Raw genomic sequence first — 13,673 nt, 5'->3', positions numbered from 1 at the left:
TTTCCCAAAGTGTAACGTGTTTGCCTGGCACAATATGTTGTAATAGGCGACCATGTAGTTCTTTATTAACAACACCAGGTCTTTCTATAGCCCTTCTTGTGTAAATTACTAATGCTATTGTGCCAAAGATTTACTGTTGTCCCTCACTTGTAAGTCACTTTGGATAAAAACACTAAATGAGTAGATGTACTGTAAATGGTGCATGTTTTAATGTCTGACATTTTTGACTTGACTGAGGCACTGCTCTCTTGAATATGTTTTCAAAATTTGCTTCCACCTGCTCGCGTGACTAACCATCTATTAGTAGAGCAATCTCAGAGTTTAGCTGTTAGAGACTGTGATCTAATTAATTTTCCCACTGCAACCACTGGTTCCTTGTGGTTGTTGAAGCATTTAGAAAGAAACACTATTTTGTGCCATAGTTCAGTAAAGTGCTGAACCTCTGTGGTCATCTTTATGCCAGGTAAAATGTGAGGGTGTGGTCACATATTTTCTGATTTTAAGTTGCTTTTCCACCAGAAGTACTACTAGCAACTAGGGCTGTGCGATACTGCAAAATTTGGTATCGATCCAATACCAAGTAAATACAGGACCAGTATTGCCGATACCGATACCGATACTTTTTACTACTACCATGTACTTTTGTGTAGGGGGGAGCAATGTATCATAATTTATTAAGTGAATGCATCATCAATATGCAAATTTGAATGAAAACTTGAATTTTCATGATTATTCGATTATTTTGTAAGTTTTCCTTTAATTAATCATGTTTATGATGATAATAAAACACAGGACAACGTTTTCAGGCAAATAAAAATACTTTTATTAAGTAACTCAGAAATGTTTAGGCCTATAGAAAACTTAAATTTCCCTTTTGGGGTGGTAATCTGCATTTGAAATGAACAAACTGTGAAAATGTCTTAATTAACTCTTAAATGTACTAATTAAGTTGTGCAAATATAAACAAAAGAAAATACTCCTACTGGCTCTCTGTCTTTTTGCCCTCCTGTGTCCTAGAAATTATCCCCTGAGAGTCCCATTTTGGGAAACTGTCCCCTTGTTGAGAGCTACAGCTTTATAGGTTTTTGTTCAGAAACAATAACTACACATTACATTTTATCGTTTGCTCTGCAGCTCAGAGTTCTGGTTGGGGTGTGTTTTAATATGCTTATGTAAATTTGTGGTGTTGCCACAGTACCTAATTTCTTTCCTGCAAACATTGCAGATTGCAGTGGTTTGGTTTGTAGCTGTAAAAAAGCTCTGAACGGCGCTCCTTTTCCGCTCTGCCATCATGCAGCCACAGGCAGTGAGTGAGTGAGTGAGTGAGTGGGTGGGTGAGTGAGTGAGTGAGTGAGTGAGTGAGTGAGTGAGTGGGTGAGTGAGTGAGTTTAGCAGTGGAGGCCGGGGAGCGGAGGAAATGGGAGGGGCTAATTGAGCATGAGTGAAGAGAGAGAAGAGCGGTGTTGTACGGCCAGTCGGTCACTCTGTAAATGCCTGGAGTTCTACAGAAGATAAACTGAAACTTAAGAATCGATGTCATCACACAAGTATCGATCAATACCCAATACCAACGTTAGTATCGATACTATCAATATTTAAATCGATCCGCCCACCCCTACTAGCAACCCCAGAGCACTGTGAGCACTGTCCCTCCTCCACCTCATCACCTGACAACGCTAATCTTTTCTGCTTCTCTCCGCTTCCTGAAGTCATGAAATTGGTTAAAAAACAAGAGTAAGCAAGTCCTACTGTCAATACAAAGGATATTGAAGAAAAGTTATGTTTTGAAAGGGTTAAAATTACTTTACATTTCCGAAATTTTACTGAATTGAAGTCAAAATCATACTGAAGAAACAATTTGTTTAATGGCAACAGAAATATAATCTGCATATAATCTGCATTTTCTGTCAATTTAAAGTCAGATCTCACTTGGTCAAAGCAACAATTTCATGTTTCTCAAGATTGTAACAAGGGAAGTATTATGCCACATGTCGAAAGACACACGTGCTGTCTATGACCTAGTGTTGGTCTCAGTTTTGAGTAATTAGCTCCGATGTTACCTTTGGCCTAAACTGGACTTAACCTCAACTCAGCCTGTCTCCGGATAGTTATGAACACAGTGAATGTGTTAAGTGTTTTATCACACAACCCTTTATCAGAATGAACATCACATTATACTTACGTGCTAACAGCAGCAGGCCCAGGAATAGCAGTCCAATGCCTGCAGGCCCTAATTCTGCTCCTTCGCTGGACTGACCATTGGCACCTCGTTTTCCACACACCACTCCATCCTCACAGGTACAAACTTGGACTGTCACTTTCTGTGGTTCTGGACAGGCGAGTCCCTGCTTGTCCTTCACTAAAAATTCCACTTCATAGAAACCAGGCCACATGGACTCCTGGGCCCTCAGTTTAGCTGCAGTGTCTGCCCGCAACAAACATAAGAAAAATGTAGAAAATCAATATGCCTTACTCCAAAGGTAAAAAAAAAGGATCTGGAACTTCTGCAAGCTCATGATCTCAAGCTACTAAACACTTGCTGCTTTTCTCTCACATACAGATGGCAGCAGTATTCTCCTTACCATTGAGATGTTCCACCTGCCACTTTCCCTCAGTGCCTTCTGAGACAATGGCAAAGTCAAAAGGAGGTCCGTTGGGGAATCCATCCTCATCTTTGGCATTCACAATAACGGCATCATCTGTGGTACACATAGTCTGGATATCACTGGTCAGGGTGGGGCAGTGGTCATTAAAATCCTCCACCTGGATGGCTATGGTGCCAGTGGCTGTTTTACCGGGCATGTCTGTGTTAAAAAATCACAAATAAGAATAGATCATTCAGCATGTTCCTTATACCTTTCCTTTCTTCAGACACAAGTTCAGAGACTAACGCTTCACTCTCCCTGCTGCTTGACAACAGGTGTACACAACTGGTTGTCCTGCTAATGACGTGTTCAGACTGAAGATGATGCAGATTTTCTCCTCTTTCATTGTTGTGAGTTTGACTTCTGTAGTCTTTCTGTATAGATATTAGAATAAGTTAGATAGCAGTTATGTGTTTATGTGACTTGCATTTTTCCACTTCCTGTATCTAGTATATTAAATTTACATTTCAATTTCAACTCCAATATTGTCAAGGCTGTGTGATTGGCAAAAACTGTCAGTGTTCTTGTTTGATTTTAACACTTTAGCCTGTACAAGCTGCTGGCAGAGTTCAAACTTCACATCCACATCTACTTTTCACTAAGAGAAGGTTACAAGTCTTACATGTAAATTATCTGTAGCTGGAGCAGATATATGTTGGAAGACTCTACCTTCTGTAATGCAAAGTACTTGAGCAAAGTATGTCCCATTGACAATGTATGGAGATTCTCTGTCAGGCATCTTGTTCAGTTTGATCTCAGCTGTCTTTGTGTCGATGGTTAGCCAGTTGTCAGGGTCTGAGCCTTTGGCATACCTAAAGAAGAAATGTACTGTGTTAGTTATTCTTATTGAGTGTAGGAAACAAAGCTGACATTGTAGTTTTAACTGTAGAGGCTTTCATGTGTATGTTTGTGTATGCACTTACCTGACATTCTCAGCTGGTTTCCCAGTGTCTCCATCTATTGCAGGGTAGCGGGCAATAACATCTTTAATGTTGATGGTGTGGCCTCCCTCTGAGATGGGAATATTTTTGACTTTGGGGTCAAAACGTGGCCCCTCAGGCTGGTTCTTCACATTGATTTTGATCGGATAGGTTTTAAATGTGGTCCCACTTTGCCATGATGATCCTCCAGATCCACCTCCTGCACCACTTGCACCACTTGCACCACTTGCACCACTTGCACCACTTGCACCACTTGTTCCCCCTCCGAAGTTTATACCAATGTTGCCATTTGACCCAGATCCAAATGGTTCAGCCTTGTTTCTCAAAGTTAGTCCCAGTTCAAGGTCCTTTACATCCTCATAATCCACAGCCTGTGAAATGGCACACACAAACACAAAGAACACACATTATTATTAACAGTTTTGCTGCCTGTTTGTTTGACTTTATTCGTCAATACAGGCTCAAAAAATCCAGTCAAATGAGGGATGGATTTTATGTATATCCACAATGTTTCAGTCATGTGCCTAAGATCACCTATAAAATTAAACATATTGTTGATTTTTAAATGAGAAAAACGATGCTATAGAACTGAGGCGACATATTTCAATTGTGTCAGTTTGTGTGGAATGCATCAATACGTCATACTATTTACATTCATCCCCATCCATAATGGCATCTAATGCACCTAGACACAATAGTATCACTTCATGCAAAAAGCCCGATTGTCCAAAGTGTGGGAATCAAACATGACACCCAGGTTTCTTAGGACCTTGGTTGGGGTGATTTTGATATTGATATTGTGTTGGAGAGAATGTTTGGCCGGGATGACTAAGATCTCAGTCTTAGAGAGGTTAAGCTGAAGATGGTGTTCCTTCATACATGTGGATAAGTCAGAGAAACAGGCCCAGATCTGCTCAGAGACTGTCGGGTTGTCTGGCAGGAACAACAGGTAGAGTTGGGTATCGTCAGCATAACAGTGATATGAGAAGCCATGTGAGTGGACAATTGGACCCAGGGGGGTGGTGTATATTTCAAAGAGGAGGGGTCCCAGTGCCGATCCATGAGGCATTCCTGTGGATGGGATAATGACGTGGGTGTCATGGTTTGGCATGGCGGACATTTTATGTTTGAGATTGCTTGGATTTTTGTCATTTCCTGTTTTATTTTGTGGTCAGTTTCCTTGTGTCTCTTGATGTTTGTACTTCCTGTCTTTGTCCTGTTTCCTTGTTTGGTGATTGTCTGCCCCGCCCTGATGTGTTTCACCTGTGTTCAGTCACCCTTGCCTCACTTGTGTCTATTTAGTCTCTGTGCACCCCTTTGTCTGGGTCGGTTCATCTGCTGTAATGGTCCTCGCTGTTGTTATCTCGTGTTTCCCCGTGTGTCGGCTTCTGTTCAGTTGGTTCACCAGAGTTTTGTAAGTAGTCACTTTTTTTGTTATATCATTGTTTTTTTTTTTGTTGTTGTTTTAACATTTTTTGCACCAATCTCTTATGTGCTTGCATTTGGGTCCAGTCTTACCCCCAAGACGTGACAGAACGAACCAACCAAAGAAATGGAACCAACAGTCTACGCCAACTTCATGGATTTTTTGAGGTTGTCTCGCGGTCAGCCTCATTGCTCCCAGCCAGCAACCCTGTAGGTCGTCACATCCCCTTTGCATGCTGGCTGACCCTGAATCTCACCTGGAGGACCCTTAGTGCCCTTTCAAGGGCACTCGTCTGGGTATTTTTCCGGGGTTCCATGGTTGCCACAGAAGGTGAGGACATCATGGGTCCCGTCACCACAGGGAAACCAAGCCACAGTCCCAGGTCCCCAGCTTCCACCCCAAGCAAGAGTCCCAGGTCTCCAGCTTCCAGCCCGAGGGACAGCCCTAGCTATTCAGAGCCTTTGCTGTACTTTCCTGAGTCAACCATACTAGCTGACGCATCAGCTGTTTCAGTGTCAGGGGTCCCGGTCGGTGTCTCCCTTGTTCCTGAGTTGGTGGTTCTGGGCAACATCTCATCTGTTCCTGCATCGCAGGCCCTGGCTGACACATCACCAGTTCCAGTGTCGGGGGTCCCAGTCCACATTACACCTGCTACTCGTGTTTCGTCAGCAGCCCAGCTGGCTCCTCATTCCGAGTCAGTGGTCTGGCCGAGTCCTGTTCCTTGTTTCCTGTCGGCGGTCCAGCCAACTCCAGCTCCTGATTTCCTATCGGCGGTCTGGCTGACTCCTGGTCCTCGGGTCCAGTCGCAGTCCGGCCAAAGTCTGTTCCTGTTCCCCAGTGGGCGGTTTGGCCACCACCTGCCCCTGTTCCCCAGTCACCAACCCAGTCAACTCCTGGTCACCCAACCTGCGACGCGGTCCTCCAGCTCGACCTCTGGAGAGAGGTGGTCTTCGCCGTCGCCTCCAAAACAGTTCCGTTCGTTTGCCAGACCTCTAGGTCGCCCCACTGAACTGCCCAGCCTGTCCGCAAATTGCCTCTGGGCCGTCCTCCCAAGTTGCCCTGTTTTGCCCTGAGCATCGATTGATGCTCTTATGCTCTGCCCCTGTGATCCCAGGCTCCTTCCCTTGCCCGGTTATTTTCCTACCTCTCCACTGTCTGGATTTTTGTCACTTCCTTTTTTATTTTGTAGTCAGTTTCCTTGTCTGTTGATGTTTGTACTTCCAGTCTTTGTCCCGTTTCCCTGTTTGGTGATTGTCTGCCCTGCCCTAATGTGTTTCACCTGTGTTCTGTCACCCTTGCCTCCCTATTTAGTCTCTGTGCTCCCCTTTGTTTGGGTCGGATCGTCTGCTGTAATGGTCCTCTGTGTCGGCTGTTGTTATCCCCTGTGTTTCTCTGTGCTTTGGCTTCTGTTCAGTTGGTTCACCAGTGTTTTGTAAGTCGTCACTTTTTTTGTTATTAAAACATTTTTTGCACCAATCCCTTGTGCCTTACATGCAAGACATGACAGTGGGTCCTTGCATGACTCAAACCAAGAAAGCACTTTGCCCTGAGATGACCATGTCTGACAGTGCAGACAGCAGGTTGAGGTGGTTCACGGTACCTTCCCAGTCAGTAGTAGTGAGTGTGTGGGTGTGCACAGTGTGTGATTAATTTAGTGTAATGCAAGGGTTGTGGTCAAATGGTTTGTGGTTCAAGTTCAACCATAAAACTATTATTATTATTATTATTATTATTATTATTACTACTACTACTACTACTACTACACATGTAAACATTCAATCTATTTCTATTTTCTGTCATGTCTACACCAACTCCTTTCAAACTAATTTCTTTGAGCCTTGTATTGAGCATGATCACTGCATTTACCACAGTTACCCCATCACATAATAACCCCAACATATTTCTTCTAAATTGAAGCTGCAGTACCTTGTCGAGCATTAGGATACCCTCGTTGGTGACAGGGTCGGTTCTAATGCTGAAGTACCCAGCCTCGTTGCCTTTGGCAATATCAAACACAGCTTCCCAGTTTTCTGTGCCCTTCAGGTCCAGGTCTTCTGCTTTGAGTCTCATCACCTCTACACCCTCAGTGTTCTCCTCAATACTGGCCTCATACTGCAAGTAAAACACATTGAGAGGAAAGTAACAGGGTTAATTTCAGCAAGATTTGTTGATTATCATCTGTTACACCACATTTATATTTTCTTTTCTCATCAAATGAAAACACTCTAAGGATGAAATCTACCTCGTCCTTTTCCAAAGTGGGAAGGTTGTCGTTCACATCTCGGACCTTAATGGTAACAGTGCCAGTTTCACTGTTTCCGCCTGGTTTGCCATTGAGGTCTTGACCTTTCACTGTAAGAGTGTAGAGATCTGCTGTCTGAAATGAGAAATCATTACCAAATGAAAAATGTAAAGTAACTCACACAACTATGATTTGATCCAATGAAAAAGTTTTTGTGTGTAAAGTCAAACACTGTCTCATTTGTCTATGCTGACAAAGAAAACATTGTTGCTGTAGTTGATACTATACCTCTCTGTCCAGCGAAGACTTTTTCACATAGATGGTCCCATCAGATTGAATGTAGAACATGTCATGGGGTGGATTCTGATCTATGATGCTGTAGGCGATCTGAGAGTTCTCATGCCCTGGTTCATCAGCATCAGTTGCAAAGACTTTCATAACTGAAGTATCTGTAAAAACACAATGAAATGAAACGGTCATTAAACTGAACAGTTCATGTAGGTACAGCCTTCTATATTCAGTCTGATGTTCTCTGAAACCAAAAAAACTGGATGCATTTAATTTCACCCTGGCTGGTGTTGTGGGTCAGAAGCAACAGACTCAGCAACAGCTCAGAAAACAGTTTGACAGCAGTGCTATATAACTTTCCCCATTGTCCCCAGAATCTCAAGTGATGTAAACTTGTTTTCCAAAGCTGCTAGCTGCCTTTGTATCAGTTGATAAATATATTTACACACTGTATGAACCTTTACAGATAGATTAATCATTATGATTTCCTGTACATTTTGAGCTCCTTTGGTATGTTCAACAGGAATTCCCTCTGGAAATAATTAAGAGGCTTGGTATCAAGCCACAGAACTCCTTGATCTGTTAATATTTTGAATCTGTGAATGGTGTTTATGTCAAAACATGATAAAGAAAGAAAGAAGAGAATCATTCAGTTTTTAAGAAGAAGATACAAGCCCATTTTGAAGATACAGGTACATGTGAATGCATGCAGAGCACTGACAGATTCATCATTTGTCAAAAATCTGAACCTGTATGATTTAGTTCAAAGGTCATTCAAACAAATGTTGTGCGTAGCCCCAGAGTGCAAGCTCAACTCATCACATTTAACACAAGGCTGTGTTCAAAGCTTGTTTGCAGAGAAGCTTTGTATGGTATGTGCACTCTCTTTCCATCTGGCAGTCTCTCAGTGACTACAGTAAAAAGGTATATTTTCCATACACTTTGTTTTGTCTGCACCTTTAATAATCAAGACCATTTAAAGTTTCACTGTCCTTCCCCACTTTCCTTGCACACACACAGGGTGTCGGTGACCTTAAAACAGCTTAGTAGTAGGGCTGTCCCAAACAATTATTCTTTAAACGTTTGATCTAGCGATCTTACGATCTCTTATTAACCTAACAGTAGTTTTATTGCAATTAAGTTTTGCTGCCATCTTGACTCGCTGCACCAGGGTGTTTCCTCTTTATGTGCTCATGCATGACTGTCGTGCTAGAGTGATATGCCAGATGCACTTTGCAGAGTCTGCAGACTACCGCACTGTCGGTGTCAAGATTAAAGTATTCCCAAACTTTGAGGGACCGTGTACGAGCCTTTTTTGCCGCGTGTTGCTCCACACGCTCAGTCGTACTGCTGGTAGACGCCGCCGTGTTGTTCAAATAGATTACACAGACGCAAATCATTAACCTAGTCACTGACTTCAATTACGTCGCCGCGTTGTCCCAGTCCGTGCGCTGCGCTTGTATCCGGGTAAACCAAAGACGATGGATATAAACGGTCCCATTAGAAAGTTCCGGTTTTGTTCTATGAACATTTACCCTGTGTGGTTTTACACGACGCGTCGACTCAAAAATTCCACGTCGAATAATTTTTATAATCGACAACGTCGATTACGTCAGATAATCGTGCCAGCCCTACTTAGTAGAAAGAGATAATAAAACAGAAAACCTACAGATTTAAAACCATAATGATTTGCTTTATTCACAATGAAGCCATGAAGGATTACTTTGCCATGACATATTAGGATGGGGATTTGTTCACAGAAACAGGAGCACTAACCTGTAGCACTGAGCTCATTCACCTCCCCCTCCTGGACGGTTCCAAACACCGGAGCGTTGTCATTCTCGTCTACAACCTTAATTCGTATGTCAATTTTTTTCTCTGCATGTGTGCCATCACTGAATGTAGCAATACCTGACAGCTGAAACAGCAGAATAGAAACACTCAGCTCTTGTCACCTAAACACTCTGTCTTCACAGGTATATTCACAAACAGTCGCAATTTTAATATCTCAATATTAAATATTAAAAGCAACAATTAATGAATCAGGAAATGTGACATCAAAGTTATAAAGTACAGCAAAATATAGTGCAATCTGCCACGGATCACTCACATTGTATGTATCAATGACCTCCCTGTCAAGCACTTTGGTCACACGAATAAGTCCAGTTTTAGGGTCAACAACAAATACATGGAAGGGATCTTGGTTCGCACCAATGCCTTCCAGGGAGTAGCGAATATTTACATCATTTTCAAAATCCGATCGAATCTGAAACACAAAGCAGAAGACGAGATCATTATTTGTACCACAACACCCTGTAGATCCATGATGTCTATGATAAGACAGCCCCTTCTTTGTCTGTTCCAGTGGCCCCACTCTCCCAGTGGCTGCTGATGGTTATTCATTATTTGGTCATCCAAATGGCAAACACACTACTAAGGTCTAGTTGAGCTGATATTTGTGAACATGTATCCAGATATGTATGTGAAGAGCAGTGGGTATTTTGCCATATTGTTAATCTAAGTTGACTGATCTGTGACCTGTTATGCAGTGCATTTTCTAAATGATCTATTGGAGGAGCTGCTCTTCTGACTGAATTTTTTATTATCTGTCTTTGTGCTGGTTTATTAGGGCTCTAACCCTGAGGGTTAGGGTATACTTTGTGTTCGTCCTCAGCCCACTCAAAATGGAGAATTAACCCACATTCTCAGTTCCTCAGTTTCCTTCACCTTTTCACATGTGGGTATGAAGTCCACCCATGGAGTATCATATAAGATTTGATAAACAAATTCAGTGTTCAAGGGTTTTGAATACATATAAGAGAAGTAGTGCCTGCGTCTGAGTGTGAATTTACCAACAGGAGCACTTAAGATTACTGAAAAGCAGTCAGCTTTTATTAGAGGCAGACATATTCATAATCATAAATGAGACGTCTTTCATATACCTGTTGAGTTTTATAAATGATGACAGTCTTGTCCTTGTCTAATCATGTACATTAAAGGTTTCAGTTCATGTTGGCTGAGGCATGTGGAGGTGACACATGTTAAACAGCAGCTCATCTCAGAGCAGACACTTCACTCATACTGAACTCCTTGGCTACTGTGCTACTCATACTATTTGTGCCTGCAGTATTAACAATGCCAAAATAAATAAATAGAAATAAAACTAAATTATGTAAATAACATCCATCAGCATCTTTCAGTTGGTGATGTGTCAGAGTTGGTGGGAGATCAGTGACTCACCCTGGCAACTGATTCCTGTTGAGTGTAGTCTACGTTCTCTGTCAAAGGCTTTGGAGGCAGAATCCACTCTCTTTTCTTTCTCACCAGGTTGTCTCCAGAGCTGAAGCTCACCACAGCAACAGCCTGAATCTGGAACACAACACATGTCATTACCTCAGTATAAACCTTTACCTGCCAGGTGAATCTCAGGTGTAGAAGAAATCTCAATAAAGTTTCATTTTTCAGAAATACTGTATGAAAAAAAAACCTCTCTTTTTTTATATAACATAACAGTCAAGTCAACGTGGATCATCACTCTATAAAGTCTGATTCATAATTATTGTTTGATTATTTGAATTATTTGGTTTGGGATCTCTCTAATTTCCATGAGCTTCATCTACTACAATGCTCATGTCTGACTCTTTTCATCCTCCTGTAGTAACTGGGTTAAATTGAAACAGACTGTGTAAGACTCAGCAATGTGTCAGTACTTTATCCAGCTGAGCCACTGTCATATTTCTGTCATAGCTTGAGCATATCTTCACTGTCAACTGACAGTCATTTTAACTACTACCCTAAATTATGCTGTTTTGTCTAAGTCAGTGTAAAATGGCAGGTACCATTTAAACTGACATTTAAATAATTATCATGTGATGGACAGCAATGCTCTCAGCTCTTCTGACTTGTTTACTACAGGTATTATAGATAAAAGATATCTCAGATTGGTCTATAGTGTTGGTCAAGTCTTAATGTTGGTCATAATTAATTCTGATGTTAGTCAGACTGTTTCACAAAAGTAAAGACTGACTAATTTTAAGTCAAAAACATTAGACACCTTACCCTCAGGCTAACTAAGGCTTAAGACCAATGTTACCATGGTAACATGGTTATCAATGACATCTGTGCTGACCAGTAGCACCCAGCAACAATAAACAGGAAAACATGGCTGATAATTTGTGGTTTGTTAACATTATTATGGAGAGAGTGATGAGCAGGTAAAGAGTTTTTATACCAAATCAGATTTTTCTTTTTATTGTTTCACTCTTCAAGTAAAACTTTCTTGTAACTGTTGAATTCTTCCTGAAGACAAACGTTTTCTGCTGAGGTAAGTGGAGCTCAGCAGTTGGATGCAGTTCCTCGGTCAGCCATTTTTTTTTTTTATATTGAAAAAGGTCTTAATTTACTCACAATTCTTTGTACCACAGTCCAGTTTAAGATAGTCAAGAACTAAACTGCTTTGTGCCACAGATAAAACCATCCACCTGTCAGGTACTGTAGCTGCTTGTGTTCGAAGGACAAGCTGCCACACCCTGCCACTCCCTGGACATGTGGGTCTGGGCAGGGCAGAATAACAGAGGAGCTCTGACAGATTTCCTGAGAAAGGAGTGGCAGGTGAGAGAAAACCTTTCTCGCCAAGTATGTATATGAAAAACTCAGGACTCAGGAGGCAGAGCGGGTCATCCACCAATCACAAGGTTAGTGGTTCGATCCCCAGCTCCTTCAGTCATTGGGCAAGGTACTGAACCACAGACTGCCCTGATGAGCCCCATCAGTGTGTGTGTGTGTGTGTGTGTGTGTGTGTGTGTGTGTGTGTGTGTGTTTATGTGTGTGTGTGTGGGGCACTCTGAGTGGTGTAAAAACTAGACCAGAGCTGTAGAAGTCCATTTACAAAACCCACATTATCTTCATTATTCATGTTAGACATTGTAACTAGGGTTTTTACTATACTTTATCTCCTTTGTTTAATTATTCACACATAAATGATCTCATGTTGTCCTGAATCTGCAGTGACAACAGTAATCTGTCCAGTCTGAGTGAGGACTTGATTGAAGTCACCACCAGGCGGTACGGACAGAAACAGAAGAATATGGCAGTGATCAGGTTAATCCCAGACAATGAACTGGTTCAGCCTCTGCGCTCCTGATGAACTGTTTGGTCAGTAACACTTAGTTATGAATTATAGTCTGTGAATTTGTCCACTGAATGATGTTATGAGAATAAGGTGAGTTTTCTCGTCTCAATATCATTCCATTTAAACCTGACAACAGATTTCCAGCAGTCTGCCTCTCTGAAAGACCTGGCTCCCTGGGGCCTGATATGACAGGAGCCATATATATATATATATATATATATATATATATATAGAGAGAGAGAGAGAGAGAGTGAGAGAGAAAGAGGGAGAGGCTGTATACAGTCATATATACATATAGAGGCTGTACACAGTCATAGATATGGAGGCCGCTCATGTGAACACACTTTCATTAGTTATGATGAGAAAAGAAAGAAGTTGTTGTGCCATGTTTCTGAACAACAGCACGGCCAACATCTGTTCTGTGTTGCTATGGCAGCCAGGGATTTGCTATAAAGCAAAGGAGTAAACACACCTGAACATAGCATTAAGGTGAAGGAATCTGCCTCCAGGACAGTACACTGCCCTCACCTCTTCTTTTAATGCTAACATGTCTGTTTAGAAACATGAACTATTAAAAACAGATACTATGTCTCTCCTCACACACTATCATACAACATGAACCACAGACACAGTTCAGACTGGAACAGCTGAAAGACACAGGAAACCCCTTCAGTACTCACGACCAACAGCAGCAGCACAAACACGGGCCAAGAAACCCGAACCATGACTGGAGCAAAGTCCCACTGCTCGTATCAAGTGAACCAGTAGAGTCCTGACAAGAGTTCCTGACTGACTGTGAGCTGATGGAGGAAGGAGGAGGCTTATGAGAGGAGTGCTGCACCACACACACACTCTGGACAGGGGGTGGGGTAGGGTGGGGGTTGAGATAAGCAGAGGCGTTGTTAGGATCCTGAAGCTCTGGGGGCCCAGCCCTGAAGTCCTCATGATAACTGATACCTGCAGCGTTTTCAAGAGTCAGAGGAACAGGTTAGACACTGAG

At 42.1% G+C, this 13,673-nt stretch overlaps 1 protein-coding gene across 1 annotated transcript in view; it reads right to left on the bottom strand.

Moving 5' to 3' along the window:
* Positions 1-13,469, bottom strand: part of LOC111671754 (desmoglein-2.1-like) — a 17,912-nt gene extending 4,443 nt beyond the window's left edge. Inside the window, exons 1-11 of the mRNA XM_023428947.2 lie at positions 13,354-13,469; positions 10,783-10,911; positions 9,653-9,808; positions 9,319-9,460; positions 7,543-7,703; positions 7,255-7,389; positions 6,939-7,124; positions 3,569-3,957; positions 3,315-3,457; positions 2,583-2,804; positions 2,183-2,425 (exon numbers count right to left, since the gene is read on the bottom strand). Of these exons, the coding sequence (XP_023284715.1) occupies positions 2,183-2,425; positions 2,583-2,804; positions 3,315-3,457; positions 3,569-3,957; positions 6,939-7,124; positions 7,255-7,389; positions 7,543-7,703; positions 9,319-9,460; positions 9,653-9,808; positions 10,783-10,911; positions 13,354-13,398 (1,951 nt within the window). The 5' untranslated portion in view covers positions 13,399-13,469. The remainder of the gene's footprint in view (positions 1-2,182; positions 2,426-2,582; positions 2,805-3,314; positions 3,458-3,568; positions 3,958-6,938; positions 7,125-7,254; positions 7,390-7,542; positions 7,704-9,318; positions 9,461-9,652; positions 9,809-10,782; positions 10,912-13,353) is intronic.
* Positions 13,470-13,673: the final 204 nt, after the last annotated feature.

The sequence above is a fragment of the Seriola lalandi genome, unplaced genomic scaffold, assembly GCF_002814215.2.
Source record: "Seriola lalandi dorsalis isolate HSWRI2012SDOR001 ecotype SW California unplaced genomic scaffold, Sedor1 jcf7180002054885, whole genome shotgun sequence".
Classification (NCBI taxonomy): Eukaryota; Metazoa; Chordata; class Actinopteri; order Carangiformes; family Carangidae; genus Seriola; species Seriola lalandi.
The sequence above is the reverse complement of the archived record's forward strand: the minus strand, read 5'-3'. Positions and strand labels throughout refer to the sequence as shown.